The sequence below is a fragment of the Aulonocara sp. 'chitande type north' Nkhata Bay genome, linkage group LG11, assembly GCF_057382095.1.
Source record: "Aulonocara sp. 'chitande type north' Nkhata Bay isolate Kocher_YH1m ecotype deep benthic linkage group LG11, A_spYH_male_GT1.1, whole genome shotgun sequence".
Taxonomy (NCBI): domain Eukaryota; kingdom Metazoa; phylum Chordata; class Actinopteri; order Cichliformes; family Cichlidae; genus Aulonocara; species Aulonocara sp. 'chitande type north' Nkhata Bay.
In genome coordinates, this window is record NC_141354.1 from 38,808,661 (window position 1) to 38,835,015 (window position 26,355).

A 26,355-nucleotide genomic window follows, 5' to 3' on the forward strand; every position below is an offset into this window, starting at 1 on the left:
CTCACCGTCTCTGCTAACATCCACAGACAGGTTCCTCGCACAAACAGGAGGAAACAAAGCATGAGAGCAGGAAGAAGAGCTGAAAGCAGCGAAGAAGAGATAAAATCCCAAGGGTGAGGACGACAGCGCAAAACTCATGATGTGCACAATTCTTTTTTGCTCTTTTTTAATAGCCAGTACATAAAACTAAGCTTTGGTGATACAGAGCATACACCTGAGCAGTTTCATGGTCCCTCATGGAAGAACTTTCATCAGCGCCCTTATTTCCCCGCGGTCGCCACAGCAGATTGATCCACGTGTTTGATTTGGCATAGATTTTCCCCCAGATGCTGTTTCTGATGCAATTATCCCAGTTTGGAACCAGCACTAGCCGTACATCAGCTTGTCAAATACCGAGGGTGGGTTTGCATCTTCTCCCAGTCTCAAACCAGGAATCCAGCGTAGGCACTGAACCCTCAGAGAGTCAGGGCCTCTGAGTTCTGCCAGTACGATATAATCGAATTAAAAATGCTCCAAAAGGCTCAAACAGCACAAACAAGGTCCAAAGATCCAGTTCATAATTCTCCAAAAATAAAACACCTACCTTTTGTTTGACTCTGTCTGTAATCACACAAACGGCTTCATTACGTGAAGCCAACACTGTCAGTAACTAAAGGTGATTTTCAGTAAAAGCTGAAATTTGACAGAGTAATAATGTAAAAATGACTCGTGTTTCCTATTGTTGTAATTCTTCTGTTATTCAGTTTTATGGAAATATTTTCAGTTTATCAGCATCAAAGTTTCATGTTTTAAATATTTGTTGCAAATTGATGAAGTAAAAAAATGCTCTTCCTTTTTCTGCCTCAGACCAGTCTGACCTCTGAGCCTCCTTCCCCACAGAGCGGATGCTCTACGTCCCACGAGCCTGGAAACAGACCTCCAAATCCTCCACCTTGCACTGCCACTCGAGCCACAGCACAGCGTCTGAAGACAACAGTCTGAGTGAGCTTAGACGAAGTTCAGTTAAAGCTGCTCGGTGGCAGGAGCTGAACAGGTGGGTGATCTCTGATCACTAATCAGCCTGATTGATTTTACTGCTCAAAGACTGTAGCACATCTGCTGAAGGAGCTACAGTGCAAGCATGTACAAGCCAATATCGCCATCTAGTGTCCGTCTGCAGAACTGTTTCTGTCCTGCAGCTTCAGCACTGCTCTGTGTCCTCTGAGCTCGAGTGCGAGGCCTCCATCAGCAAAAGTCCAAACGTTCCAAATATTACCATCAAACATTTACAAATCCACTCAAGAGGAAGCAAACGTTTATAAATAGATCGTAAACACTTTCACAGTTTTTATGTTTTTACTCATTTTTAAATTCATTTTGTTTGTCTTAATGTGCCTTTATCACTAATTTTACTTATTACTCTAAATATGTTCTCTATGTAACCTATTTTCTACACTAAAGCATATATATGTATGTATTTATTGAAACGTGTTAAATAAATGTAATTTTTTTTATCCAACAATCAAATCTAATTGGGATTAAAAAGCAGCAAAAACATCCAGATGCCAACAAGATGATTCAAAGCTACTCACAGCTTCTCTCCATCTGCAGCTTTGGCATCCTGAACCAGAAGAACCGAACCAAAACTTCCTCGGCCCAGATTCTGCAGGATGCTGTATCGCTTAGCGACCAGACCACCGCCTCCGGGGGTCAAAGGTTGGCCGGCTGCCACCTCCTGGAACCGAGGCATCCTGTCAGCTCACCTGTGGAATAAGAAGAGGCGACGGAGAGCTCAGAGTCACTAAAAGCGCAGTTCGACTTCCCCGAATGGGAAAATGATATCCATGTATTACGTCTGTGTGTTCACACTGGCCCTCCACAGTAATTCACTGGTCCAGTGTTCCACGACCAGGACGAAATACGTGTCATGTTCCTTCCACCGCCCGACAATATCCTCAGTCGTAATCAGTAACGCTACAGCCGCAATATACACAGTACAGGTAGAGCACCGCTTTCCCCTCCCGAGTCGCCTGATGGTTATCAGCTGCATCCAAAGTCCCACAGGCTAACCAAGCCTGATAAGACTCCTTCTTTAGCACGATGGTTCCTTTTACCTCTGATGTCCACCATCTTCTGTGGTTAGCACCATGACAGGCACCAACCACCTTGCAGCCCCAGCTCAGTGCAGCAGCTTCAGCAATGGCGGGGCTGAACATGGTGCATTCAAACTCAGTGTTTCCCTTGGAATGCTGTCAACTCTCTGCCAGGGATGGGAGTCTCCCGGACTGTGGGCTCTGCTAGGCATTTCCAGTGTACCCTCAGTATACATTTAGGCACATTGGGTCTATCCAACATCCTCCTTGGCCACCTGATCCAACCCACTGCATCTGGTTGAAACCTCTCAACCTCACGCATAAGCTCACGCTCCTTCCACACCAGACAGGTGACGTTTCATGTCTCGATAGCCGGGCATTGGTCTACCAGGATCTCCACCCTTGGTCGCCACCCAGCACACTGCATGCAACCCCTAAGCCACCTTCTGAGGGTGGTGGGCCTACAGGATTGTGAGCCCAAGTCCTTTCCTGCCTGGCTCCAGGGCGGGACCCTGGCAACCCTATCTCAGACACGTTGAACTGTTTCCTAGGCTTTTCACTCATGAGGGTTTCTGAATAGCTCTTTGTCTGGTCCTTCACCCAGGACCAATTTGTCATTTGACAACATAGCCCCTGGGATTCCTGGGATACACAAAACCCTCCACCATGATAAGGTAGCGATTCACAGAGTGGATCATAGATTAATTTCTAAAGACAGAGTAAAATAAAATCACAGATGTGGTATTTCTTTCATTCTGAAAAGAAGAAGAAACCAAAAAAGTCTAAGAAACAATCAAATCCATCCCAGAGTGAGAGAAGTGAAGCAGAAAACTGTTAAGGCTTTCATCAGAGGAGTTATTTTATTTTGAAAACATTTCAGGAAATTGGTTTTATTTTGAAAATGTGACCGGACCCATAAATGCACACACTCAATCGCTTTGTCCGTTAATGGAACTCGGGTACCAGTATCATGTCTTTTTAAACAACTGTTTTCTCGAGCTTAGAGCATGCGCGGGTGGAGGATACGACAACCGGAAGCTTATCAGCTGTTTGTATCCGCTGCTTTAATCAGCTCGTTTGTTCCCGTAAAACCGACGGCGGAGACGAAAAAAGGAGAAAAAGAGCTAAAAGTGTCCGATAGTGAAGTTCTGAGGATCTCGAGTAGCGGAAAAGCTGCCGCGTCATCTCGCGATATTTGGGTTTTTAAATGAACCATTTAACCAGGTAAATAAACTGGAGCGATGATTTGTTGCTCGTTTGTGTTGTTGTGTTTGCACATCTCTGTTGCTTGTGGGGCTCGCACACAAGAATTTCACTCGCATGTGCTGTGCCAGTGTGCCTGCACATGTGATGTGACAATAAAAGTGATTTGATTTGATTTGTTGTGTTGTTTACCTGCAGCAACTCTGGATGGCGGACTTCCGTGTTTCCATGGAAACTAAAAACAACGAACGCGCAGGCGCACTGACAAATGCAGGGGAGGAGCTTACGTCAGGAGCTCTCACCAGGTGTTCTCACCTTGTTTACTTCCTGCGACCAATCTGCTGCTTCCTCTGTGGTCACATGAAGCTGAGGCGACACAAACTGAATATATTGCATACTGTTACTTCTTGCTGTCAGTAGCATTTAAGCTGACAAAGCAACAAGCTGTGTTGAAAGACCTTCAAACTATACGTCAGTTTTCACATTTTATTTTATTAGAATAAAAAAATATATAAGCGATGCTTTTCTCTGAATTCTATCGATACGTTTGTGCTGCAAGAAATTGTTAAAAAATGAAGCATTTTCTAAGGACAGCATGAAAAACAGTAAAGAAAGAAAAATGCTGCCTCTTTCCTATTGGTTGAAAAATGTACCATGTCGACCAATTGAAAAAAAAACCCCGACAACACGTGGTTGTTTAGGAAGAGAGAGAGAGGGCGGGATTTGTGATGTTTAGTGTGTTGGGAGTGTGTTGTGTGTCAGTGAGGGCACTAATGAATGTGACAAAGGCTGCAGGGCAAACACTGTCTCCAGGTGGAAACAGGAGCAGTGATGCACGTCCTGCTGTCAGGCCTGCAGCTTTGTCCCTGTGCTGTTCTCTGTCTCGTGGCCACAAACTCATTTTCTTCACTGACACCAATGATTCGTGCGGCATCTTATTGTGACACCTGCTTGTTCTCTCCAGTGGCGGTCCTAGCCTGTTTGGTGCCCCGGGCGAACCCCCCCCCCCCCCCCCCCCCCCCCCCCACACACACACACACACACACACAAACAGACACATAAAACATATTAAGGATTGTACATTAACATAAAACTGTTGTCGAAATTCACCAGAGAAACACAAACACACACACACATGAAGAGAGAGAGAGTATGCATTGTATGAGAACAGGACAAATCAACAACTGACAATCACTAATTAATATTAAAATCTGTAACATAATGTGTTGTTTGGAGTTTAGTTTGTTACTGTTACTATTTTTACCATTTCTTCTTGGAGCAACTGTAACGCACATCATTTCCTCAGGGATTAATAAAGTATTCTGATTCTGATTGTTTCAGGATGAGCTGCCATCATCCAATCACACATCTGCTTACCTGCATCTTTTGCTCGTTTCTCCTCCTCTTCTTTTCTCTTTTTCTAAACTGAGCACCTGATGGCTTTGAACTTTTCTTGTCCATCTTCCATTGGTTTTAATTTTGCACTCCAGTATGAACACCCATCCCTCAACCCGAGGATCACCACAACATGATCTAACACACCTACACCTTAGTTCACAGATTCACTTTGTCTAAGACGCATTTCTGGGATTTCACACAACCCAGGATTCAAATCATGAATACATAATGGATTTGGATTTACATCATTATGAATGAAATGTGCTCTACTTGGAAGCAGCTGGCCCCTCCCCTTTTGACAGGTTGTGTGTGAGACTTTAAATCATCAAACTATAAATTATAAATTGTCATTGATCCTTTACCCCGAGTCCTAAAGTGTATATTTATTTTCTTACTGTTCTTATGTTTATTGTTTGTTTCCTTGCACTACTGTAGTTGGAGCCTCGTCATCTCGTCTCTATATGCTGGACTGTCTGTAGCGGAGATGACAATAAAGTTTACTTTGACTTCAGCAGCGAGCAGGCGCACCGAGGGCTCTCGCGCTCACTTCAAAGAATTTTGAAAAAACATCGGTGCAAATTATAAGTCTGCATCATGATGTCTGGTGTTTTCATGTTTGTTGTTTTGTTTTTATTTTGTTTTATTTTGTGAGTTGGTTATTAGATGCTGCTCCAGCCACCAGAGAATCCCCTGTCGCCCCGCCCTCTCCTCCCTGTGCCGCAAGCAGCAGGCGCACCTTGCAAACGGAGGGCGCCCTTACTCCCAGCAAATGGGCGTAAGAACACCGATCCCCACTATACATTATATATATATACTATACATTTTACTTTGGGTGTCAGATTCAGATAATTATTTATTAAAAGCTCGACATTTTAAATGAGAGTAAGAAAGAAAAGTATGTCTTTGTGCCCCCTTTTCCCTGTTACTGCCCTATCGGCCCCCCTGGCTAAACCATGCTAGACCCGCCCCTGCACAGTTACGTCAGCTGCGTAGAAAAGGATCCTGGTGTAGAAAGTAATATTAAATAAATTCTAACAGCAGCTTATCAAGCTTAAACGTGCTGCTGTTGTTCAGCCGCTGGTTTCCTCTTTCTGGTGCAAAGTGGGCCAAAAACAAACAAGAGAGACGATCAGCTGATCATTGATCATGATTGAAGCAGCAACAGGAGAGGGAGGGGGAGGCAGTCGCTCCGTATATCAGTTAAGCTTAACGTGGGAATGCTTTACAAACATTCAGAGATGAACTTACACACTTGCTTTACTTCTCTCTGCGATAACTTTGTCGGAGATGAAATGCCGGGTTGGTAGCGAGGCTCCAAATCAGGGGCGATTCTAGGATCAGAGCTTTGGGGGTGCTGAGCACCCAGACAGCTGCCCAGCCAGGCAAGATCAACTTTACTCGTCACGATGAGACGTCTTCCCCGTCTCTGTCAGTCCCTGCATCCTTAAATGTCTCCAGTTGTCCAGAGTTGTCTCTGAATGTCTCCTTGGTGCATTTAAACCCCTGCTCCTCCCTGTCCTCATCGTCTGTTGTCTTCGTCTCCATTATCAGTCATCATAATTTTACCATCTCTGTGCAAGTCTGCAAATTTCTTTATTAAATCATAAGATTCTTAAATTCATCAAGTCTCTCTGTGCCTGGGTCCTCGTCACAAAACATGACATCACTGTTTTGCACATTTGAACACAATTTAATCCACATTTGTGAAAGAAAAGAAAAACACTTTTTTGAAAAGTCTGTAACAAAACCATCAAATCTGATAAAGGTTATTTAAATGCTGCTAAAGAAGAATGGATTGGAATAGAAAACATACATATGCTAACCTTAATTACTGGGAGAATAATGAATGATGCTCATAGTGAGTAAGAAGTAAACAGTATAATACAGATACATAAAAAAACAGAATAAATTTTTACAAATAAATTATTTCAAAATATTAATAAAAACTATAAAAATAGAGGCAACTTTGCTGTGGTAGAATGAATAAAATGTATGAAAACATCTTTACTGCAGATGCTAATTTTACTCATTTAGTAAAACTAATTTTGTGTTGTAAGAATTATGACTTTCATGCTTTCATGGTGGTGCTTGGGAGAGCTTGACCTTTTATCAGGTGGTCCACACTGTAACAAGTGTGAGAACCACTGATAAGTGTGTGTGTGCTTTTGGAAAACATTTAAAGCTGCTGTACAGAATCTTTGAAACAAGCTTAAAACGTTTTTAGAAACAGAGCATCTGCTTCTCTTTACAGCTCCTCGCTCCACCAGGGCTGTTTGGCTCTTTCTGATAGTGAGCACATGTGATGCACGTACTGCGGCAGTCATACAGACAACTGGACGGTCCAAACGTTGGCCGACCTGTTACTGGCTGAGGTTTTAGCAGAGCTGTGGCTGAACCACATAAAAATATATCATTAATGCTTCAGCACCCCCAAAAATGGGCTAAAATCGCCCTAACTCCAAATGCTCAACCAGACCGCCGTCAGGTCTCGCACGCTACAGCCGCTCTATCACGTGACACATACTGCTCCGACGTGCTCCGAGTTACGCCATGTCGCAAGTTTTGTGAGGTACTTTCATTATATTTAATGGATCGGATTACATTTTTTTATTTCTCTCCGATGTCCGATCCAGTAATTTAGGTCAGTATCGGACCGATTCCCATACGTCATGTCGGATCGGTACATCTCTAAATGAAACTGAACAGATCTAAAGAAGGTGTTCCTGAAATTTGGCTTTATTAGAACAGGACGGATGGATGAGCACAGCCCTCTCAGCACAGGGCTGACAGGACTTATAAACCATAATGTACATCAAATACACAGTGACTTAAAAGAAATCAATAAATACACAAACACTTCAACCGCTGCTTCCTCAGACTGCATGAGTAACAGGAACCACTCACTGTCGGATCTGTGAGCGCTAAAATGACTCTGTTACTAGAGCCATCCAGTCGTTCTCTAAAAGTGAACATTAACTTTCTTCAAAGTGCTTTAAAAGTCCAAACACCCACAGCTACAAACATCTGGCTGGCACTACCCCCTCTAGGTCTCCTGACCACAAGGGGGCAGTATATAACGGTATGCAACAAACATAAATCAACAAAATCACTTAAACAAAAGCTGAATTTGTGTCAAACAGTATTTGCCTGCACATAGAGCTTACATCTTTGTCTGTATATGTCATCGTTTCTGTGGTCAGTAGTAAAGTAACCGAGGTATTTCCCCTTTTTGAAAGAAAAAATGTGTAACCCCTGGACTAAAGAACAGATGCTCCAAGTGGGCGAGGTGCTAATTTTCAGATGGCAGGTCTACATCTAGAATCAAAATGAGCACAAACATCAACAACCAAAGTGAAGCATTAAGACAAAACAGAGCAATGTCACACAGGATCCACACATTTGGGCCACAAAATAGATGTAAATTGACTAAAGTAAGACACAAATCAGACAAAAACAGATGCAGCAGGATCACAAACAGACACATGTTGGCTACATGTTGATGCTAAATGACTAAAATCACACGTGCAACACTTTCTACATATTTGACAACAGAAGAAGAACACAAACAAAGTTGGAATGTATTTTTAATTATTTTAAATTTTTATTTTATGCCAAATTAGATATTTTGCATAATCAAGCACCAAATCACAAAGTCTCCTCCCTGTTTGTACTGTAAGGTCAAAACCCTACAGTACTACAGAGAACCCCAACAATCAAACGATCCCCCTCTGAGCAAGCACGAGGCGACTGTGGGGAAGAAAAACTCCCTTTTAACAGGAAGAAACTTCCAACGGAACCGGGCTCAGAAGGGACGGCCATCCGCTGCGACCGGTTGGGGGGGATGGAAATCAAAAAGGAGACGAGATGGCGTGAACTACAGTTGTTAGAATTTGGATTTGGTGCTAAAATTCTGCTTCAAGATGTTAAAAGAAGCAGGGCGGCGGGGAAAAGCCAGGATGGTCATTTCAATCATCTCTGGCTTCAGTGAACCACCTGAAGGGTTTTCGCAGAGTTTTTCCCAACGCTGAAAAATACCTGGAAATTTTGGACTTTTTGGGAGGACCGGGGATGACTCCGAGGCGCATTTTTAGATGCTTTGTCAGAACCTCATCAAAAGACGCATCCTTTGCCATCGCAGCCTTTAACACAGTGTCTGGGGAGCCAAACTCCTTGATGAGGCATTTGGTCATTTTCTTGATGAACTTTTTCTTGTCCTTCATCAGACTTGTGACGGACTCTGTGCTGCTGAGTTCAGGCTGCATCAGATCTCTCAGACGCTTGAGGATCGCGTCAGGTTCTTTTGTAGTACATGCTGCACTGGCAAAAAAGTGTTGAGTTTCAGGGTTAGATTTTCTGATGACTCTCATCATGAGAAGAACGGCGAGGTCACTGGAAATTTTCTCAGCATCAGAAGATGACGCTGATACAGACCTCATCTCTGACATGTCAGAGGAATCCTTGGGTGAGCCTGAAACACTGGCAGAGCGTTTTTGTGGGGAAATGCTCCCAGACTTTGGTGTCTGATCAGGTGTCTGATCAGGTGAGTGATCAGGTACCAGAAAGCATTTTTCTGGGGTACTGCTCCCAGACTTTGGTGACTGATCAGGTGTCTGATCAGGTGACTGATCAGGTGACTGAAAAGGTACCACAAAGCATTTTTCTGGGGTAATGCTCCCAGACTTTGGTGTCTGATCAGGTGACTGATCAGGTGACTGAAAAGGTACCAGAGAGCATTTTTCTGGGGTAATGCTCCCAGACTTTGGTGACTGATCAGGTGACTGATCAGGTGACTGAAAAGGTACCAGAGAGCATGTTTCTGGGGTACTGCTCCCAGACTTTGGTGTTACAGGTGTCGGAACAGATTCTCTTCCACTTCCATCTGAATCTGTGCTGGTTTCCTTTGTTGGGATCTTCGTTCTTTTAATAATGTTCTGGATTTCTTCCACAGCCACAGAAATTTTGTCCTCAATCAGGTGATCTTCGTCTTCGTTCTCCACCCAGAGTAAAAGTTTTTGTACAAACTTTTCTACTGCGTCTTCTACGAGCACATAGAGGACTTCAGCAGAAAAGGGAGGCTTGGATCCATGTGCTGGTTGTGGAGTCCTGCAGATGACGGTGTCAGACAGGGATCTACCCATTACAGGTTCGGGGACTTGATACAGTCGATCCGTCATAAGTAGATCAAACATTTTTGCCGTTAACTCCACAGTGAAATCTCTGGTTGCTCCACCAGTTCTAAAGTTTTCCACTGTTTTGTGGATGCTGAAGAGTTTTTCTTCCTTTGTTAATTTCTCATACAACTGATTAACGTCTGATCTAATCGCGTCGAAGTCGACGGGAGAGGAGCGTATGTAACGGAGCAGTGTGTTTCGGCTGGAAACCGTACTGTTATCAGAGGGCACCGTGTCACCTTTGGGGTCCTTGCAAATGTTTTTCAGACAAACAAGAAATTTTCTGTTTGCCTTTATTACTTTTCTCAGGTCTTTTTTCGTTGTTTCAAATTGTTTTCTGGCAAACATGGAAAAGCGCTGTTTGCGTGCTTTGAGCCGGGAGTGAGAGGTGGATTGCAAACATCTGGAGAAGAAGTCTCTCAGCTTGTTGGTAATTAATCCTGCATTAAAGGCAGGACTCCTCTCACAGGGCTCTTCGCTGCTTACATCCATGTCGCCAATGATCTCATTTACGATGTCAGCTGCAACCACTTCTACTGGGGTTGCAGCCCGGAAACTTTGGCTTCCTGCGGCTCGTTTTGTTTCGTCCTTTTCTGTTAGAGTTTCTTCCTCATCTTCATCTGTCATCTCTCCATCTGAGCTCCTTGATGACAGAATCACAGAAATCTCTTTGATTGCTGATTGCACGGACATCTTTGAATCCGTACTTTCTGTACCGGAATCAGAGCCGCTCGACAGCTCACGCGCGTGCCTTTTAAGGCACGAGGCAGCGTGGCAAACCATGCGGTGCAGCTTTTTAATATCACTACATTTGCCGCTGACATAAACGGCGGGGTCTTGCGGGAGATCGGGGCTTTCTCTAACGAGTTTGACCGTTGAGCTGACCTTTTCGGAGATCTCTTCCTCAACCATCCGTGTCAGCTCGTCAGTGCTCTCAGGTCGCTGTTCCAGGACGTTAAGAGCGCCGGCGATGGCAGCTGAGATGGAGTCTCCGAGGGACGGGCTTATTTTCCCCGCACCTAAAGGCTCCGGATCTTCCTTCATCATGCGATCCTGAATAACAGGAAGGGCATTTTTGAGGATTCTGCTAGAGGCGGTCTGAATGATTTCACAAATCATATCAGCGAGCACCGCTCGGACGCCTGAGTCGCATGTGCCACTTTCTATCATGCTCCACTCAGCTCCAGAGAGCCTTTGGAAGCACCTGTTGAAAGGTGGCATAATCTGGTCTGGTGTGACCACGACTGTATTTTCGTTTTCGCTGCGTGTTGACATGGTTGTATCGCACATTAGAGTTTCTGGGTTTGAGAGAACAGCTGGATAATTTCCTTGTTGGGAGAACGCCGACTGTTGAACATTTGCAAACAGGTGAGCAGTGATGTTTCTGTGTGAGCGCTCCTATTTAAAGCTTTCCCTGCCTGTGACGTGGCTGTGACGATCAAAGCAGAAGCTGATTCCTTTGATCTGCCAGTGACGCCACACAGAACGCACGAGCGCACGGATAGAAGCCGCGCCCTCACCATATCCCAGGATTCACTGCGAGTCAGCGGTTGAAGAAAAATGGCGGACGGCCGAAGTGAAGCGCAGAAATACCGTCTTCAAAGTGAGCGCGGCGCTTTTGTCCCACTGCAAATATACCGCGGAACAAATGTTAGCATAATGAAAAGTCTTAAAGTCGCATTTAGCGACCCTTCGGCTAAGTTACGTGACGTTAGTGAGGTCGCGTTTAACGCGCTCTTTCTCCGTTAGTTCGTTCAGGTTTCTGCCGAAGCTCCGTCTGTTTGTCGCCGTGAAGCCAAACGTACTTAAACGGTTCAGGAAACACCGAGCAGACGGTTGAGCAAATATGTGGCCCGCGAACTGCGGTGAGGACGCAGACTCAAGCATGCTGTGCTGCAGTTTGTCCTTAAAGAGCTCTCATCCTGTTTAAAGCGCTAACAATGAGACAGACAGTAGATGGAGAAGTCCTCCTGCTGTTTCCTGCTGTTGTTGTCAGGCTTATATCAAACAACCCGAGTCTGTCACCTTTGTTATAAAGACCAACACTCTGCAGGATCCTGTTTCTCTCTGATTCAAACACATAAAGTGTGTCTTTGTGACGATAAGAGGAAACGGTGTTTTCATCCTGCAAGTTCACACAGATTTGATAAACTTCTGCTGCTTTTGTTGCTGACTGCTGTGGTTGATTTCCTTCTGCAAGTGTCCAGAGTCAGAAGAGCCTGAGAAGGTGAGAGGAGACGGAGGCTCTCCACCCCTGATGAGACACCAGGACAGATCCAGGACAGTGTGAGGAGGAGGAGCCAGCAGCAGCTGAGAGATGCAGAGGAGAGCAGACAGCTCTCTGTAGTTGAGGGACTGCTAAAAACACTGAAAACACTTTTATATTTGCTTCCTGTATCTGCAGAAGCATCTCCAACACAACCTGTAACAGCTGCATACAGGAACCACTCACTGCTGTTCGTCCTGCAGGATCTGAGAGGGAACCAAGGAAAAATAAGGGAACCACAGACAACTTTGATAATGCTTTGATTTATCCAGAATATATGTAGTTCAAATGTTGTTTTCATCAGTGGGATTGTGCTGGTTTCAGTGGGGAAAGTGTGCAGCTCATTTAGACACAAAGTTGTCCCTTCATAAGATAAGATAAGATAACCTTTATTAGTCCCACACGTGGGAAATTTGTAAAGTGTGTCAGTATTTTCTAAAGATGTTTCTGTATCATCTCTCTGCTGTTAGAGCCTCCAAACATCAGCCTGCTTATGCTCTCACATCTGCAACATCTGAAGTAAATTATGCTGCACAGTTTTGTCATCAATAAGAGAAGATTTACTGCATCAGTTTGTCTTCATTTCATCTGAAACACACACGGATCAAATCTCTGACTTTATTTTTGGGATATTGCCCTTAAATGTAACTAAAGCTTTCACACAGGGCTCGTAAATGATATGAAATAGAAACAAATACCTTGAATTTTGACTGAAATGTCATATTTGATTCCACCACTGAGCTTTCTTTGTGCAGAATCAGAATGGGTTTTATTTCCAAATGTTGAGCAGCTTTACAACATTAGCAAATTGCTGCTTAGTGCAAAACATACTGTCAGACAACGCTGAAAGAAAGCAAAACTGAAAAGTGCTCAGTAGATATATACATGATAGCAGGTGGTGCTCAGTGCAAGCATGGAGTGATGCAGTGAACAGTGTAGGCTCACTGTGTTCTGTATCTAGTAAATATCAATGATGTCACTCCTGATACGTTTGTACCATCAAACTGAGCATCAGTCTACACATCTGCTTTAAACACAACTGTAAAAAACACGTATCTGACATTATTCCGTCAAACTGTCACAACACGTGTTTTATTTAGGACCATTAACTCTGCTCCGACTGTATCGAGGCCTCGTCCGCAGCCTGTGAACGGTTTGTACGCTGTTTTATTGAGAAGGTCTCCTCCACCAGGGCTCAGATCTTTCTGCTCATGACCTCTCAGTCTCTGCTTCCTGCTCTGCTGTCTTTGAGCCGGTGACTCTGTCCGCTTTAAAGGAGACTGTTGGTCATTTTAAGCCTGCAGGGTCTCCAAACGATGCTGCCCCTCCTCGACTCTTAAAACACGTGTTAACTGCAGTTGGACCTTTGCTTTTTGAGCAAACCACAGTTTGATGTCAGGTGTTGTCCCTAAAGATGTTAAACATGCTGTAGTCAAACCCCTGATTAAAAAACCTGCTCTTGATCCTATGACTCTTGTAAATTACAGGTCTATCTCCAAACTACCTTTTCTTTCCAAATGTCTTGAAAAGAGCTCACAGCCAATGAATGGCCTTCCTGGGAAAGCAAAATGTTTTAGATGTTTTCCAGTCAGATTTTAAACCCTTTCACTGAATCAGCCCTGTTCAAAGTTTTAAGGACATATTTTTAGCTCCTGACGCTCGGGACTGTGTTGTTCTGGTGCTTTTAGATTTGACAGCTGGCTTGATACAGTGCATCACGCCATATTACTCTCTGGTTTGGAGCACTGGGTGGGCACGAGGGGCCCTGGAGTGGTTCAGGTCCTGCTTGGCAGGGTGAACTTTTTCTGCCGTGCTGTCCTCTGTGGTGTGGTGTCCCACAGGGCTCAGTTCTCGGCCCCCTCTTGGTTCTGTACTGAGTTAACTCAGTTGCATTGTATTCCCCTTTTATGCTGATGACTGAACACATACTCCACACAGCCACTACTTCAGTGTCTTGAAATTAAGGCTTGCATGTCTCTTAACTTTTTAAAATTCAATGACAAAAAGACCGAGGTGATGGTTTTTGGTAGCCCCACTGAGACCCCCAATATTTAGATTCCTTTGCCCAGCATGTTAAACCAGCTGTCACAAACCTGGGGGTCAAAGTGACTGTGATCTGACGTTTGGCAGTCAGATTGAGGCAGCTGGCTAAAGCAGGTTTTTCACAGCTATCCACGCCTTTGTTAGCACTCGGCTGCATTACTGTAATGCACTCTATACTGGGGTCAGCGCATCATATATTACTCGTCTACAGAGGAGGCAAAATGCCGCAGCTCGTCTTTTAACTGGCACTCGACAGTTTGAGCACATTTCCCGTTTCAGCTTCACTTCACTGGCTGCCAATACTTTTAGGATTCATTTTAGAATTCTTTTATTTGCTTTTAAAGCTCTCCACGGCCTCGCCCCATCTCATCTCTCTGAGCTGCTACAGCCTCATACACCCACCTGCTCTCTCAGGCCAGCTGATCAGCTGCTCCTGCATGTACCCCGGACAGGGCGTAAACTTAGAGGAGATCGTGCTTTTGCTGTAGCAGCTCCCAAACTGTTTTTAGTTGGTTCTATGTTGTTTTTTAATACAGGGCTGTTTGAAATTTTATTTTTTTTCTTAACATATCTGCTGTACAGCACTTTGGTCCTGTGCTGGCTGTGTTAAAGTACTTTATAAATAAAGTTGGATTGGATAAAGTGTCCAAAGACATCCAGCTTGTGGGGACAGGTTGATTGGATAATCCAAATTGTCACTAGGTGTGAATGTGTGAATGAAAGTGAGCACGAATGGTTGTCTGTCCCTGTGTGTTGGCCCTGCGACAGACTGGCGACCTGTCCAGGGTGGACCCCGCCTCTCGCCCTATGACAGCTGGGATAGGCTCCAGCGTCCCCCGCGACCCTGAAAAGGATAAACGGAAGCGAATGGATGGATGGATACAGTGCTGTGGGTTTTCCACAGGGACAACTTTTAGGACTCTTTATCTTTCTAATGTTTGCTAATAATCCACACGGTTCTCTACATGCCGCTAACGCTTTCATGTGTTTTCAAAATGTGCCTCAAACATCAGATTAGCGAAAACTGAAAGCATTTATTTTACACACAGATTTTTCCACCCACAGCAAAATGCTAAACCTCTACACACACTGATGACTGTTTTACACAAAGACGTTACTAAACAGATAAATGCATCATTTTGTTAACTTTAATAATACTTTGTTTCCATTTTTCATGTGTTTGTTCCTCGTGTTCTATGAAACTAGCAGAGACAGAACTGGTGCAATGAGCCTTTAATTCACAACATGCAATAAATCACAACTTGTAGTTTGAACACATTTTAAAAATGTAGAAAAACAACTCGTGTTTGTGATGTCACTCAAACACTGTACACATCTTTTATTGTAATATAATAAAATCACAAGTCCAGCCTGATCGTGGCTCCTCACAGAAGTCAAGTGACCAATCCACACCCACAGAACATTAAGGCACTTTGGAGAAAACACTAAATGAACTACCAGGTGACCGTGTCCACTGGGCTCCTCGCTCTCATGTGTATACATTTATCCTAGTCTCGATCTCAAACATTCGATTCACAGATTCGGGAACTTTAAGAAGCAAACGTCCAATCAGAATTTAACGTTGGAGAAAGAAAACCTTTGAAACAGCTGTTAGGACGGCTGCTCCACGACCTGCTGTTACAGCTTTTCCTGGCGCCGCCCCGTGTGTCATCACAGGAAACAGCAGTGACGGGATTCAGCTCAAACAAAAAGATTTAATATGAGCTGAATAATCGACCAAATGTATGCAGGACTTTAGTCTGTAGTAGAAACACAATCAGTGGCATTAAAAATGAAAGAATAGACCTGAGACTAAAAGTTGCTGTTGAGTAAAATGTTTCCATGTGTGAAGCTTTGTTGGTCTCAAATGAAACAAACAGACTCGAGATTAAAGAAAGTCACGTTTCTCACTCACTATGTGTTCACAGACTCTCTGCATCGAATCATATCTGTTATTAATCTCTGTCTCTCCTCCACAGCATGTCTTCATCCTGTCTTCCTTCTCTCACCAACCAATCACAGTGATTGGCCCCGCCCCTCCCTGAGCCTGGTGCTGCTGTAAATGAATCTGTGGCATGTGTAGAAAACAGGGTCAAGACTTGTACAACTAGAAGACTTCCAAGTCTTGCCCAATTGCATACGAGCTTTGGCTGCTTTCCACTAAACTGGAACATTTGTACAAACAAATCTCACCTGGAGACCGAGTCGTTTCCCTCCGACAGTGAAAAATGTAATGAGCAGTAATGTATTATCAGCGGTCCAGATTCATAGCCAGTCTAATGAATGTTTCTGTCCCCCAGTGGACACGCAGCCATACATCAGGTCACTTTGCATCAGTGAGAATATCATCATCAAGCTGGAGCCAAAATAAATAATGTAAACAGTGTGGTTTGTCTATGGTGGAGCCCGGATCCATCAGAGTACTCGAGGCATGGAAATAACTGTAAACGCTCACAGCAACGCCTTCAAATAGCCTTCAGGAAAACCACATCGCTGTCCCACTCTGACTGACAAACACCTTCGTTTTGGATTCACGCAAAACATCCAGACGGAAAATTAAAGCCCAGCTTTAGGGTAAAAAAAATAAGTCCAAGGAAACAGAAACAAGAAAAGTTTGAATTTTATCCCAAACTGGAAAAACAGCATAGTAAAAGTTCAACCATAGAAATAGTAAATACATACAAAACTCAAATGTAAATCTTTTCACGTGTTGTGATTTAACACGATGATGTAACGGCCTGCTGCAGTAAGCTTATCAGTGCATAAGAAACCAAACTCTTACAAATGAAGCTGGTGCAGACAGGAAACCAAAGAGGCAGCGAGCACAGCAAGTGAGCATGGTGCACCATTACGAACAGCATCACAGCGTGAAATAAAGCTTATGAGACACGTGACGTTAATGGGACGGGAACCCCTCCACACTGTGCGACCCTCAGGGGTTCAGGCCCTGACGTACCGGACTCACTGGGAGCAGGCAGGATGTGATGTCACTGTTGTGAAGTCAGTCCCTGCAGCCTATCAAACAGGACCGTGACTGTATGAGGAACTCGCAGTCTCTACCTGCAGGGTCACATGACTTCATGACCAGCTTCAGATAACGAAGAGCTGAGTGACCGCTCTTATTCAGTGTCTCAGTCAGTGGCACGTTTTACTACTGAAACCCTGTGGGCGGGGCTTGTACCCTGGACAGGTCACCCCACCTACGTCTTTGGACTGTGAGAGGAAACCCAGACAGGGAGAACATGAAGCTCCAACCGCTGCACCGCTAAGCCACCACAACCTAATTATGCTTTTTAAAGTTAGTTTATGAAGTTGTCTGAAGCTGAAAGCATTCGTACAAAAAGCTCACATGCTTTCATCAAGTTCCTACACCAACTAGAACATCCTGACGGTTCCCACAGACCAGTCGAGCAGGAACCCGTTACGATGTCACACAGTGTGTAGAGGCTCCAGGATCAGACACTAACGGGTATTTAAATGTACTACAAAGTACTGTGTAAACCTTCCACAGTTTAACATTCAGTTTGAATCCAATTAGAGGTCAGGCCTTCATTTGGTGCTCTGAGCTACTTCAGAGGAAATTTCAGACACATTCAGTGCACAGTCAGAAGCATCGCACAGTAAGGCAGTAATCTCAGGATTATCGTTACACACCGAATGGTTTTACTCGTTTGTTAACGACAGGTGGCAGAAAAGGGTCTAACTTTGAGCCTTTTTATTCTAAGAATTAAAGCGAAACCAGTTTGGGTTCTATGAAGAACACGCAGCAGAAAAACTGGAAATGTGTTTTTCCTCCAAGACGTTCACAGCAGTTTATCTGCACACCTGTAAACTGGGATTAATCGCTAAAAACAATCAAACAATAAATGGCACTTTGTTATTAAAGACCAATAAGACAAGCAGCAGCTGTCATGTGAACACTGACATGTTAGCATGAACTCCCCTCCTGTCCAATCAGATCGGCAGTGCAGCCGAGAAAAAATGGGCGTGGCATCAACAATAGTCATGCTAGGTCACGCTTGTTAGCTAGTGCTGCTATATTAACCTCTTCATTAAATTCCATTTAATAAAATGTTAACTATGTATCAGTAATGCACAGTCAACAGAAAACATAAGCATGGTTTAACCATTTTCAACAAACTCTTAATTCTGTCTCTTCAATTTGTTTTAATAATCACTTAGCTGTAAGCTAACGTCTCGGCTAACGTTGGCTACCTGCCACATTTGGCGTCTCTGTCTCGATTCGTAACGATTGTTCACGTTAAAGTTTTTAGGTTCAGAGGTGTGACTTCATTTTCCACGTAAGTTCAACTGAGCGTTGAGTCAATCAGAGATGTTTGCAGAGCTGACAGCCCAGAGGTGCTGCATGCGGTCGGAGCTAGCAGTTAGCGGGAGTGGACGTCACCGTGTGCAGATTAATAAAAGTTTTCTGTCACTGAGTGAAAGCACAGATTAAATAACTATGATCAGAACGAACGGGCTGGGAGAGGTACGCAGAGATTGTGCTTAAACAGTCGGACGATTGTAAAACGGCTAACACGCTGCGCTCAGTGCAGCACATTGAATATTTACAGCATCTTTTCATTGTTAGCTCGTCTGTGCGTTCACTGATGTGGCGTTGCAATGACTTCTTTTGGAAAACACACATTCTCCAAAAATGTAGCTTCCAACATATAATTATAAATCCAAACACTTTTAAATGGATGATGTTTAATATTTACTACAATATGTCTTCGTCTGTCCATAGATACACACTTTTAATCTCTTTGGTTCATTTGAATCCATCTCAGCGCCTCTGAACGAAGTATCATTGATCATTAATCACGTGAATATTTGGATAATCTGAATGAATCCATGTCATTACATTTATTAATCTGCACAGATTTCCACACAGTTCATTTTTAATCCTGATATAATTTATACATCGCTCTCTTTTGGCATCCTCTAAAATAATCACAGATGTGCTTTTTAAATACAAAATTCAGACTGAATTTTAAATTCAAATGGCTAAAAGTTTGGTTCTTTTAAGCACCGAGGACAGCTGAACAAAAAGAGTAATTACAATAATCTGCAGTTCCTGCTGAAACGTCTCTAAACTGTTCAGTTACAGATTGAATCCACGTCAGTGACATATTACATGTTCTTCCTCCATAACACAGACGCTGTGCTTTGGCCTTTATTTCTCTTATTGTCAGTAAATCCCACAAGCAGACATCAAACACTGGAGCTTCCCACAGAACACCTCTCGACACACAAAAACATTCAGGTTTATCTCCTGTACATGTGTCTACGGGACACACGGCTCCCAGCTGTGGTCTGATTTAACGCGACACAAACTGAACCGCGTGTTTTCTGATGTATTTGTCGGGTTTTCGAGCATCTCAAGCAGAACAGCTGGAGACATTTGTCTTTAATGTAAGTGGGCGTGTCCATGAGTCAAACTGGTTCTTATATTTATCTGCAGCTTGTTTTGTAATATAAATGAACAATGACATCATTACTGACCCACATAATCAATGTGAGATTTTTTCAATCATTAAAACTTGCAACCTGTTTACATGCGTGTGGTTTGCACTGTTTACATGCAGCGTCTTCAGCTTCCTTGAATCTTTAAAAATGACCCAGCTGGCTAAAACAAACTGAACCTCCAGCAGGTTAGACTCCGCCCACGGGCTTCCTGACAATCAAAGAAATAACGATTTCTGCCACGTGTCTTTACTCGCCAAAAATGACGATGTTTTGTTCTTTTGCTTTGTTGGCATGCCGACGTTTTACCTGTTTCATTTGTTAGCATGCTGCTGTTTTACAGCCCCTGAGTAAATTTTTAGCATGCTAACAACAACATTAGCATGCAACTCGTGTTTGAGTGATAAAAATATTTCAACACTAATATTTTAAAGTAGAACTGCTGTAATTTTAATGCATCTGTGGTCCAAACTGCTTCTGCAGAGCTCGAGGAAGTTTCAAAGGAGCAGAAGGATGGGCGCTGTAAACCGTGAGGACACGCTCATTTATGGCACACAGCAGTGTGAGGGCGCCATCGCTTTAGAGCCCACGCCTCATTCTTAAGGACAAAGAAAGAAAACAACAGGAATGATGGGAAATATAATAAAGGTGACAATTCCAGGTGACTGTGCTGTCGTTCATGAATGAGGATTACCGATGGTTCAAATGTGACCCAGAGCACCGTTACCATGGAAACGTGACCACAGCGGTCCGATTTAACGAGGAAGTAAAAGAATGACACTGACTGCTGTCCAGCCCAGCCGGTGCTGCGTCGGCGCTCCTCTGCAGTAAGAGTTATGATCACATCGATTTATCCAGGTGGTCGCTTGGCAGAGAAGAACCAGGACACAGCAAACTGCCAACACAGCCATCTGACTCCATCATGACGGGACGCTTTTTACATGGCTGCAGAAAAGCATGATGGGAGAAACATGCGGGGAGAGAGTGTTAGAGTCTCAGGGCAGTGGAAGTAATTGCTGTCATGTGGATCGGCCTCACATCTTTGGATGTGGCTCGAAGAAAACAGTTGGCTCACTGTTTGGAAAAAAAAAAGCACTTTTAACTGATTAGCATCGTTAGCATCGTTAGCATTCCTCAGGGAAACCCTCCTCTTATCACAGGGAACTCAGCTCGAGCAGGGAGGTGCACGCTTGCATTATTTATACGATAACAATGTTTTAAATGTGGTACGCAGCCCCCTTCAGTCCAACTGTGGACAAATATGCACCAGTCAGGTGTAACATAATGACCGTGTGCCTAATGTTGTGTCGGCCCCCCTTTGGCTGCACCCATCGAGGCTGTGCTGTGGGTGGAGCCTCTGCAGATTGGACCGTTTGTGCAGCACCTCGCACTGATGCTCTGACTGAGGTGGCCCGTGACCCCGTGACCCCTGCTCCTTCCTTGCAGTGTCGCAGCTGCTCTGAGCCAAACTGTCACAAATCCTCACGCTCGTCCGATTTCCTGCCTCTAACATCGACTTTGAGCACAAAACGCTTACTAGTCCCTGAATGCACTGCAATTTAACAACATGCTTCACTTGAAACGTGCTCATAAAAAGCAGATGAGGCCATGAAGGTTTGATTCTGCAGCGCGTTAAAAAGACGACACCCTCGCCCAGCGCTGGAGACGTTTAACCCAAAACCACGTGAGCAGGTAACAGGCTCAGACCAGAAGCAGGTGAAGGACAGCACCTACCAGACTGAGGCCCACAAGCCACGCTGTAAGACGTCCACAAGTTCACGGCCATCAGGAACGTCGCTATGAATCCAAACACCTGTGAACGAACACACAATGCGTTACAAACACCTTTCAAAGTAAAGCTGCTCAAGTCTACTGACGGATCGCACTCAGCTCAGAGAAGTTCAGGCAGGACCAGATTTCTGTTCTCAGGAAAGAACTTAATGTGACGTCCTGCGTGATCAGAGGGAGGACTCGGTCTGCAGGAGCCACACACAGCTGGTCTGCTGCAAAGTGACACAACGCGAGTCTCGCAGTTGTGCGCTTACGTACCGATCCGGCCACCAGCGCTGAAACTCCACCGCTATTCGCCGAGGCGATGATGGAGGCGATGAGGATGAGGATGCATCCCACAGAGTAATGGAAGAACTCCTGAAACAGCAGAGGAACAATAAACATTTCTCAGCATCTGTCAGCACCTCGTGTCCACCACAGAGGAGCTCCGAGCCTTCCTCAGAGCTCCGCTTTAGTGAAGGCTTCAAAGTCGGGTCTGCTTCTGAAACCAGGATGCAAACATTCACTCTGCCGGAGCTTCAAGTCCCGTTTCACTCGCACGAGTTTTCATAGATTCATTAATAAATACCGCTGGACAGGAAGTGCTTTTAATTTCCAGCACGTCTCTCATCCTGCAGCCGGATGAGCTCGCTGAGAGTTCAGCACAGGAACCAGACCTGCACCGCAGCTGCTGGACTTTCAAAATAAGAGCAAGGGCCTGACCGCTGCTGAACAGATGTGCGTACAGATGTGCAGAGGATGCTGGGGGTCGGGTGACATGGAGGCAGGTGCTCTGCTGTGGAGCTTTATTAGTACTGCTTACAGCTGAGCAGACTGCATATATGTGCAGCGTCCACATGAAGATCAGCAATCATCTCACAATGTTTAACATTTCTCTGGATTCAACAGAACAGGAAGAGGAAGTCTCGCCATGTGTGGAAGCATAAATCTGAGCCGAGCGACTAACAGCTGCAGGGTGATGTTTCGTCTCAGGCTGAGATCTCCCAGCACGTTTGGTGCTCATGAACCTTTTCAAGGTCACAAAGCTCTCAAAAGGTTAAGGAACAATTTGCAGCAGCTGATTTGTTTCATTTTGATCAAAAGTCTGAGATTTGCTCTGAAAATCACCTCTGCTCACGGCCGACTGGTCAGGAAGGTAAACGAGGGACTGCTGGTGCACTGCAAGCATCCGCACATCAGAAGCTCTCTTCCTTCCTTGAACTCCACAGAGAAGCCAGAGGAACATTTGGGTTCTTCTGGCTTCTCTGCGTTGCATAACAGCAGCTTCCTGTTACGCTACGCTGAGAATCAAACGCTCAAGTCTTCGATGCAGAAGTTTGGCTGAAATGCAGAAGCGAGACCGACACAGACGGATGGAAGCGTCGCTCCTCTTACCGTCAGCGGCCAGTTGATGCAGGGCATCCTCGTCTGCAGCCTGCACAGGTGCATGAGGAAGAAGATGAGGAAGGCTACGAGGAACCACAGCGTCACCACCTCGAAGTACTGGAAGGCCGGCCAGCTGGGCCAGCCGCGAGTGCAGAACACACACAGGAAGGCGATGAGCAGGGAGATCTGGCAAAAGGGAAATTCATTTTAATATGTGCTTCCTTTGCATTAGAGGCGAGCAGCGGTTTGAGGACGTGCATCACATGTTTTTGCATCTGCTTGTTTAAACAAGCAAAAGAGAAGAAAGCGATGCGCCGCGTTCACGGCCGACGGTTTTCAGAAGAGCTCCTGAGCGCGTGCAGCGACTTCCACCTCAGGATCGGCCGGTTTGTCATGAGCTCCACACACTGTGAAAATGTCACTGCTGGACTGTTTGCAGATGTCACACTCATCATGTTTTCACTCCCCGTCCCAGCTTTTTAAAACTTCTTGCTGGCATCAAATGTAAAATGAGTTTTTATTTTCAGACAATAAATAAATAAATAAATAAATAAATAAATAAATAAATGGTACATTTGGTTCTGGCAGCTTCAGCTCAGGTAAACGCTGTGTGGGGATGTGTGCAGGCTGTGGCTCTGATTGGCTCTGTGGCTCTACACTAACTTTTTGCCACTAAATGTTTTTCTTAGGCGCATCAGCACAAAAGTTAGGCGCACCCAAAGCTTTCAACCACATCGCCTAACGCTGCAGTTTTACATGTGCACTTTTAAAGGGGAAACTGATGTCACAGACAATATTCATTTGCAAATGATTAACTAACAATCTTATGCTTGTCCTTAAAGTGCGTGGCTCTCTTTGGTAATGCTGTAGGCAACGTTAAACGTATTCGTCACATCGGCTCCTCTGACGACCTGCCTGCTGCTGAAAGGCAGCGGGGGGGGGGGGGGGGGGGGGGGGGGGGGACACTTTGGTGGTTGTTGAAATAGTTTGTGAGCTTTAACCTGAGATTCTGGTGTTTCTGGCAAAATACGTTTATATTTAAAAGTCCATTCAGGACTTAATGACTCGATATCCATATCAGAGAGGTCCCGCCCCTGACTGTCTCTGATTGGTTTAGACCACGATAGGGGCATGATGTGTGTCTGACCACACGGAGACGTTCAGAGTTGCAGAGACCTTTTTTTTCTTTCTAGTTGCACCATTAAAAAACTGGTGGCACTCCAGAGCCCTGCTCTGTTGCCACAGAAACTCTGATATTTAGCTCACATAAGCAGGAGTTGCTCCTGATGTGACGGCACAGCCTGAACCAACCAGGCCAAATGTGGCAGAAAGCTGTAAACATGGTTGTTCTGGGTCAAACAGCCGTTGGGTCTGAGTAATCGTTCAGCAGCCGATTTGTGTTTTTGTTTTAGTTCAAAGAATATTAGAATATTACCAAACCCTCCAGCGTCGTGGTCTCAGAGGAACACGTTTCAGACTGTTGACAGTACACGTGTTGGAGTACACGTGTTGGAGTACACATAGGAAACTGCATACAAACCACCGTGTTCAGAAATAATGAAGGAGGCGAGCTTCACTCCTGCAGGTCTGTTCTGAGACGGCGTTAAATGGTAAATGGCCTGTATTTATACAGCGCTTTACTAGTTCCTAAGGACCCCAAAGCGCTTTACATATCCAGTCACGCACACATTCACACACTGGTGATGGCAGCTACATTGTAGCCACAGCCACCCTGGGGCGCACTGACAGAGGCGAGGCTGCCGGACACTGGCGCCACCGGGCCCTCCGACCACCACCAGTAGGCAACGGCTGAAGTGTCTTGCCCAAGGACACAACGACCGAGACTGTCGGAGCCGGGGCTCGAACCGGCAACCGTCCGATTACACGACGAACGCCCAACTCTTGAGCCACGATCGCCCTTTAAAAGGTTTTACACAGACGGTCAGACTCACCGGACACTTTATTAGGTACACTTGTTCAGCTGCACGCCAACACAAATATCAGCCAATCACATAGCAGTGACTCACTGAGACGACCTGCTGAAGTTCAGAATGATGGAGAAAGGCGACCTGAGTGACTCTGAACATGGTTGTTGGTCTGAGTGTGTCAGAAACCAATTTCTGAGCTGACAGGAAGGCACCAGGACCTCGAATACAGCACGATCTGGCATCCTTGTGTCGGTGTTGTTCCCACATCATCATCATAAATGTTCCAGGTTCAACATTGCGAGTGACCAATCACATTGTTGTGACGTCATACTTTTGCAAGCCGAGCGATTCATTCATTTACGAAATTCCAATGTTGCAAGGACAACATGCATAAATCTTACCGTTTGTTACAGAACAGCATCCTGAAATGCAAACATTCAAATCGCTGCATCGGAGGACAGAGGCCGTTACGCAGACTTTTTTTTTACAGCGCTTTTTTTTACGAAGTCGCAAAAGTGTGACATCACAACAATGTGATTGGTCACTTGCAATGTTAAACCTGGAACAACATTTATGATGATGATGTGGGAACAACACCGACACGAGGGTGTCAGATCATCATGATGAACACTCGTTACGACCATCGCATGCAGAGCATCAATGAACGTGTGGAACATCGAGCAGATGGGCTACGGCAGCAGACGACCACACCAGGTGATCAGAGAAACGCTGCCTGGTCTGATGAGTCTCAGTTTCTGCTGCAACCGTCAATGATGGAGTCAGAGTTTGAGGAAGCAGCATGAAAGTGTGGATCCACTCTGGCCTGTTTCAGCGGTAAGAGCTTCACCGAAACGCCACAGCCTGCCTGAGTGTGGCATCCCTTTTTGACCAGAGTGTACCATCTTCTGATTGGCTGCTTCCAGCAGGATGACGCTCCATGTCACAAAATCATCTCACTGTGATCACATGACCAAAGCCCCTGAGAAATGTTTCCAGCAGCTTGTTGATTCTGAGCCATGAAGAATTAAAACATCTCTGAAGGAAAAACTGGATCCAAATGTTTGGTGCCAGTAAAGTGTACCTAATAAAGTGCCTTCTGAGTGGGTCTAACGGTGCTATTATAATAACACGAGGACACGTAAAACAGCTGGAGAGGTCCCCTGTAAAAGCCTGGGGGTCTGTAGCTGTCTCTGAGCCCCGGGCCCCGTTTTCTGTTCGCCCGTCCCTGTCTGGGTGGAAGTTTTTACGAAAATCAATATTTCTCCATCAGGAGCCGATCACTCCGAGCATCACAGGCCGATCAATAACAACAACAGTCGTTTAAATATTTCACAGTTAAAGTTTCTCGTGTCTAAATCTTTAGAAAAGCAGGCGCACACAAACCCGGGTAGAACCGGGTAAAGCCCCGGGGTTTGTCCACCGGACCGACTCTTACCAGCTGTCCGATCTTGAGCAGTCCCGGGATGGTCTGGGTGTAGCCCAGGTTCAGGCCGCTCTCCCCGGATGTCCTGGTGGTTGTTGTCGTGGTGATGACGGTGTGAGACATGATGCCGGTAAACAGCACGGTAAATGAAACGTTTAAACGAGTTTAACCGCAGCGGAAAGTCACCGTCGACCGCGCGACACGGCACAGCCCGTTTTTATCGCTGACG

General features: G+C 45.0%; 3 protein-coding genes across 4 annotated transcripts in view; all 3 read right to left on the reverse strand.

The window, feature by feature from the left end:
* nek11 (NIMA-related kinase 11) overlaps positions 1–3,614 on the reverse strand; it is a 67,143-nt gene extending 63,529 nt beyond the window's left edge. The window contains exons 1-2 of the mRNA XM_086312590.1: positions 3,468–3,614; positions 1,572–1,742 (exon numbers count right to left, since the gene is read on the reverse strand). Of these exons, the coding sequence (XP_086168716.1) occupies positions 1,572–1,729 (158 nt within the window). The 5' untranslated portion in view covers positions 1,730–1,742; positions 3,468–3,614. The remainder of the gene's footprint in view (positions 1–1,571; positions 1,743–3,467) is intronic.
* A 4,638-nt stretch (positions 3,615–8,252) lies between these two features.
* LOC147319824 (uncharacterized) lies at positions 8,253–11,603 on the reverse strand. Its single transcript, XM_086312591.1, has one exon. The coding sequence runs from the start codon at positions 11,132–11,134 to the stop codon at positions 8,639–8,641; it is 2,496 nt and encodes an 831-aa protein (XP_086168717.1). The 5' UTR covers positions 11,135–11,603; the 3' UTR covers positions 8,253–8,638.
* A 3,766-nt stretch (positions 11,604–15,369) lies between these two features.
* On the reverse strand, positions 15,370–26,355 carry cmtm7 (CKLF-like MARVEL transmembrane domain containing 7). Of its 2 annotated transcripts, XR_015131607.1 has the most exons (6): positions 26,139–26,355; positions 22,785–22,961; positions 21,669–21,767; positions 21,354–21,432; positions 20,314–20,564; positions 15,370–20,217 (listed from the first exon to the last, which is right to left on the reverse strand). XR_015131607.1 is itself a non-coding variant. In XM_086312592.1 (5 exons), exons 1-5 carry the CDS (start codon positions 26,247–26,249, stop codon positions 20,557–20,559), a joined length of 474 nt encoding a protein of 157 aa, XP_086168718.1. In that variant the 5' UTR covers positions 26,250–26,355; the 3' UTR covers positions 15,370–20,556. The 2 variants fall into 2 exon arrangements, 1 of the variants encoding a protein (XP_086168718.1); XM_086312592.1 differs by having other exon boundaries at positions 15,370–20,564.

What these genes read in the sequence shown, in the direction of transcription:
- LOC147319824 (XM_086312591.1), bottom strand. Translation starts at nt 11,134, where the DNA reads ATGTGCGATACAACCATGTCAACACGCAGCGAAAACGAAAATACAGTC.
- cmtm7 (XM_086312592.1), bottom strand. Translation starts at nt 26,249, where the DNA reads ATGTCTCACACCGTCATCACCACGACAACAACCACCAGGACATCCGGG. An exon ending in GCATCAACTGGCCGCTGACG is followed by an intron (nt 21,768 to 22,784) that starts GTAAGAGGAGCG and finishes CTGCTGTTTCAG; the next exon opens with GAGTTCTTCCATTACTCTGT. An exon ending in CAGCGCTGGTGGCCGGATCG is followed by an intron (nt 21,433 to 21,668) that starts GTACGTAAGCGC and finishes GTTCGTTCACAG; the next exon opens with GTGTTTGGATTCATAGCGAC.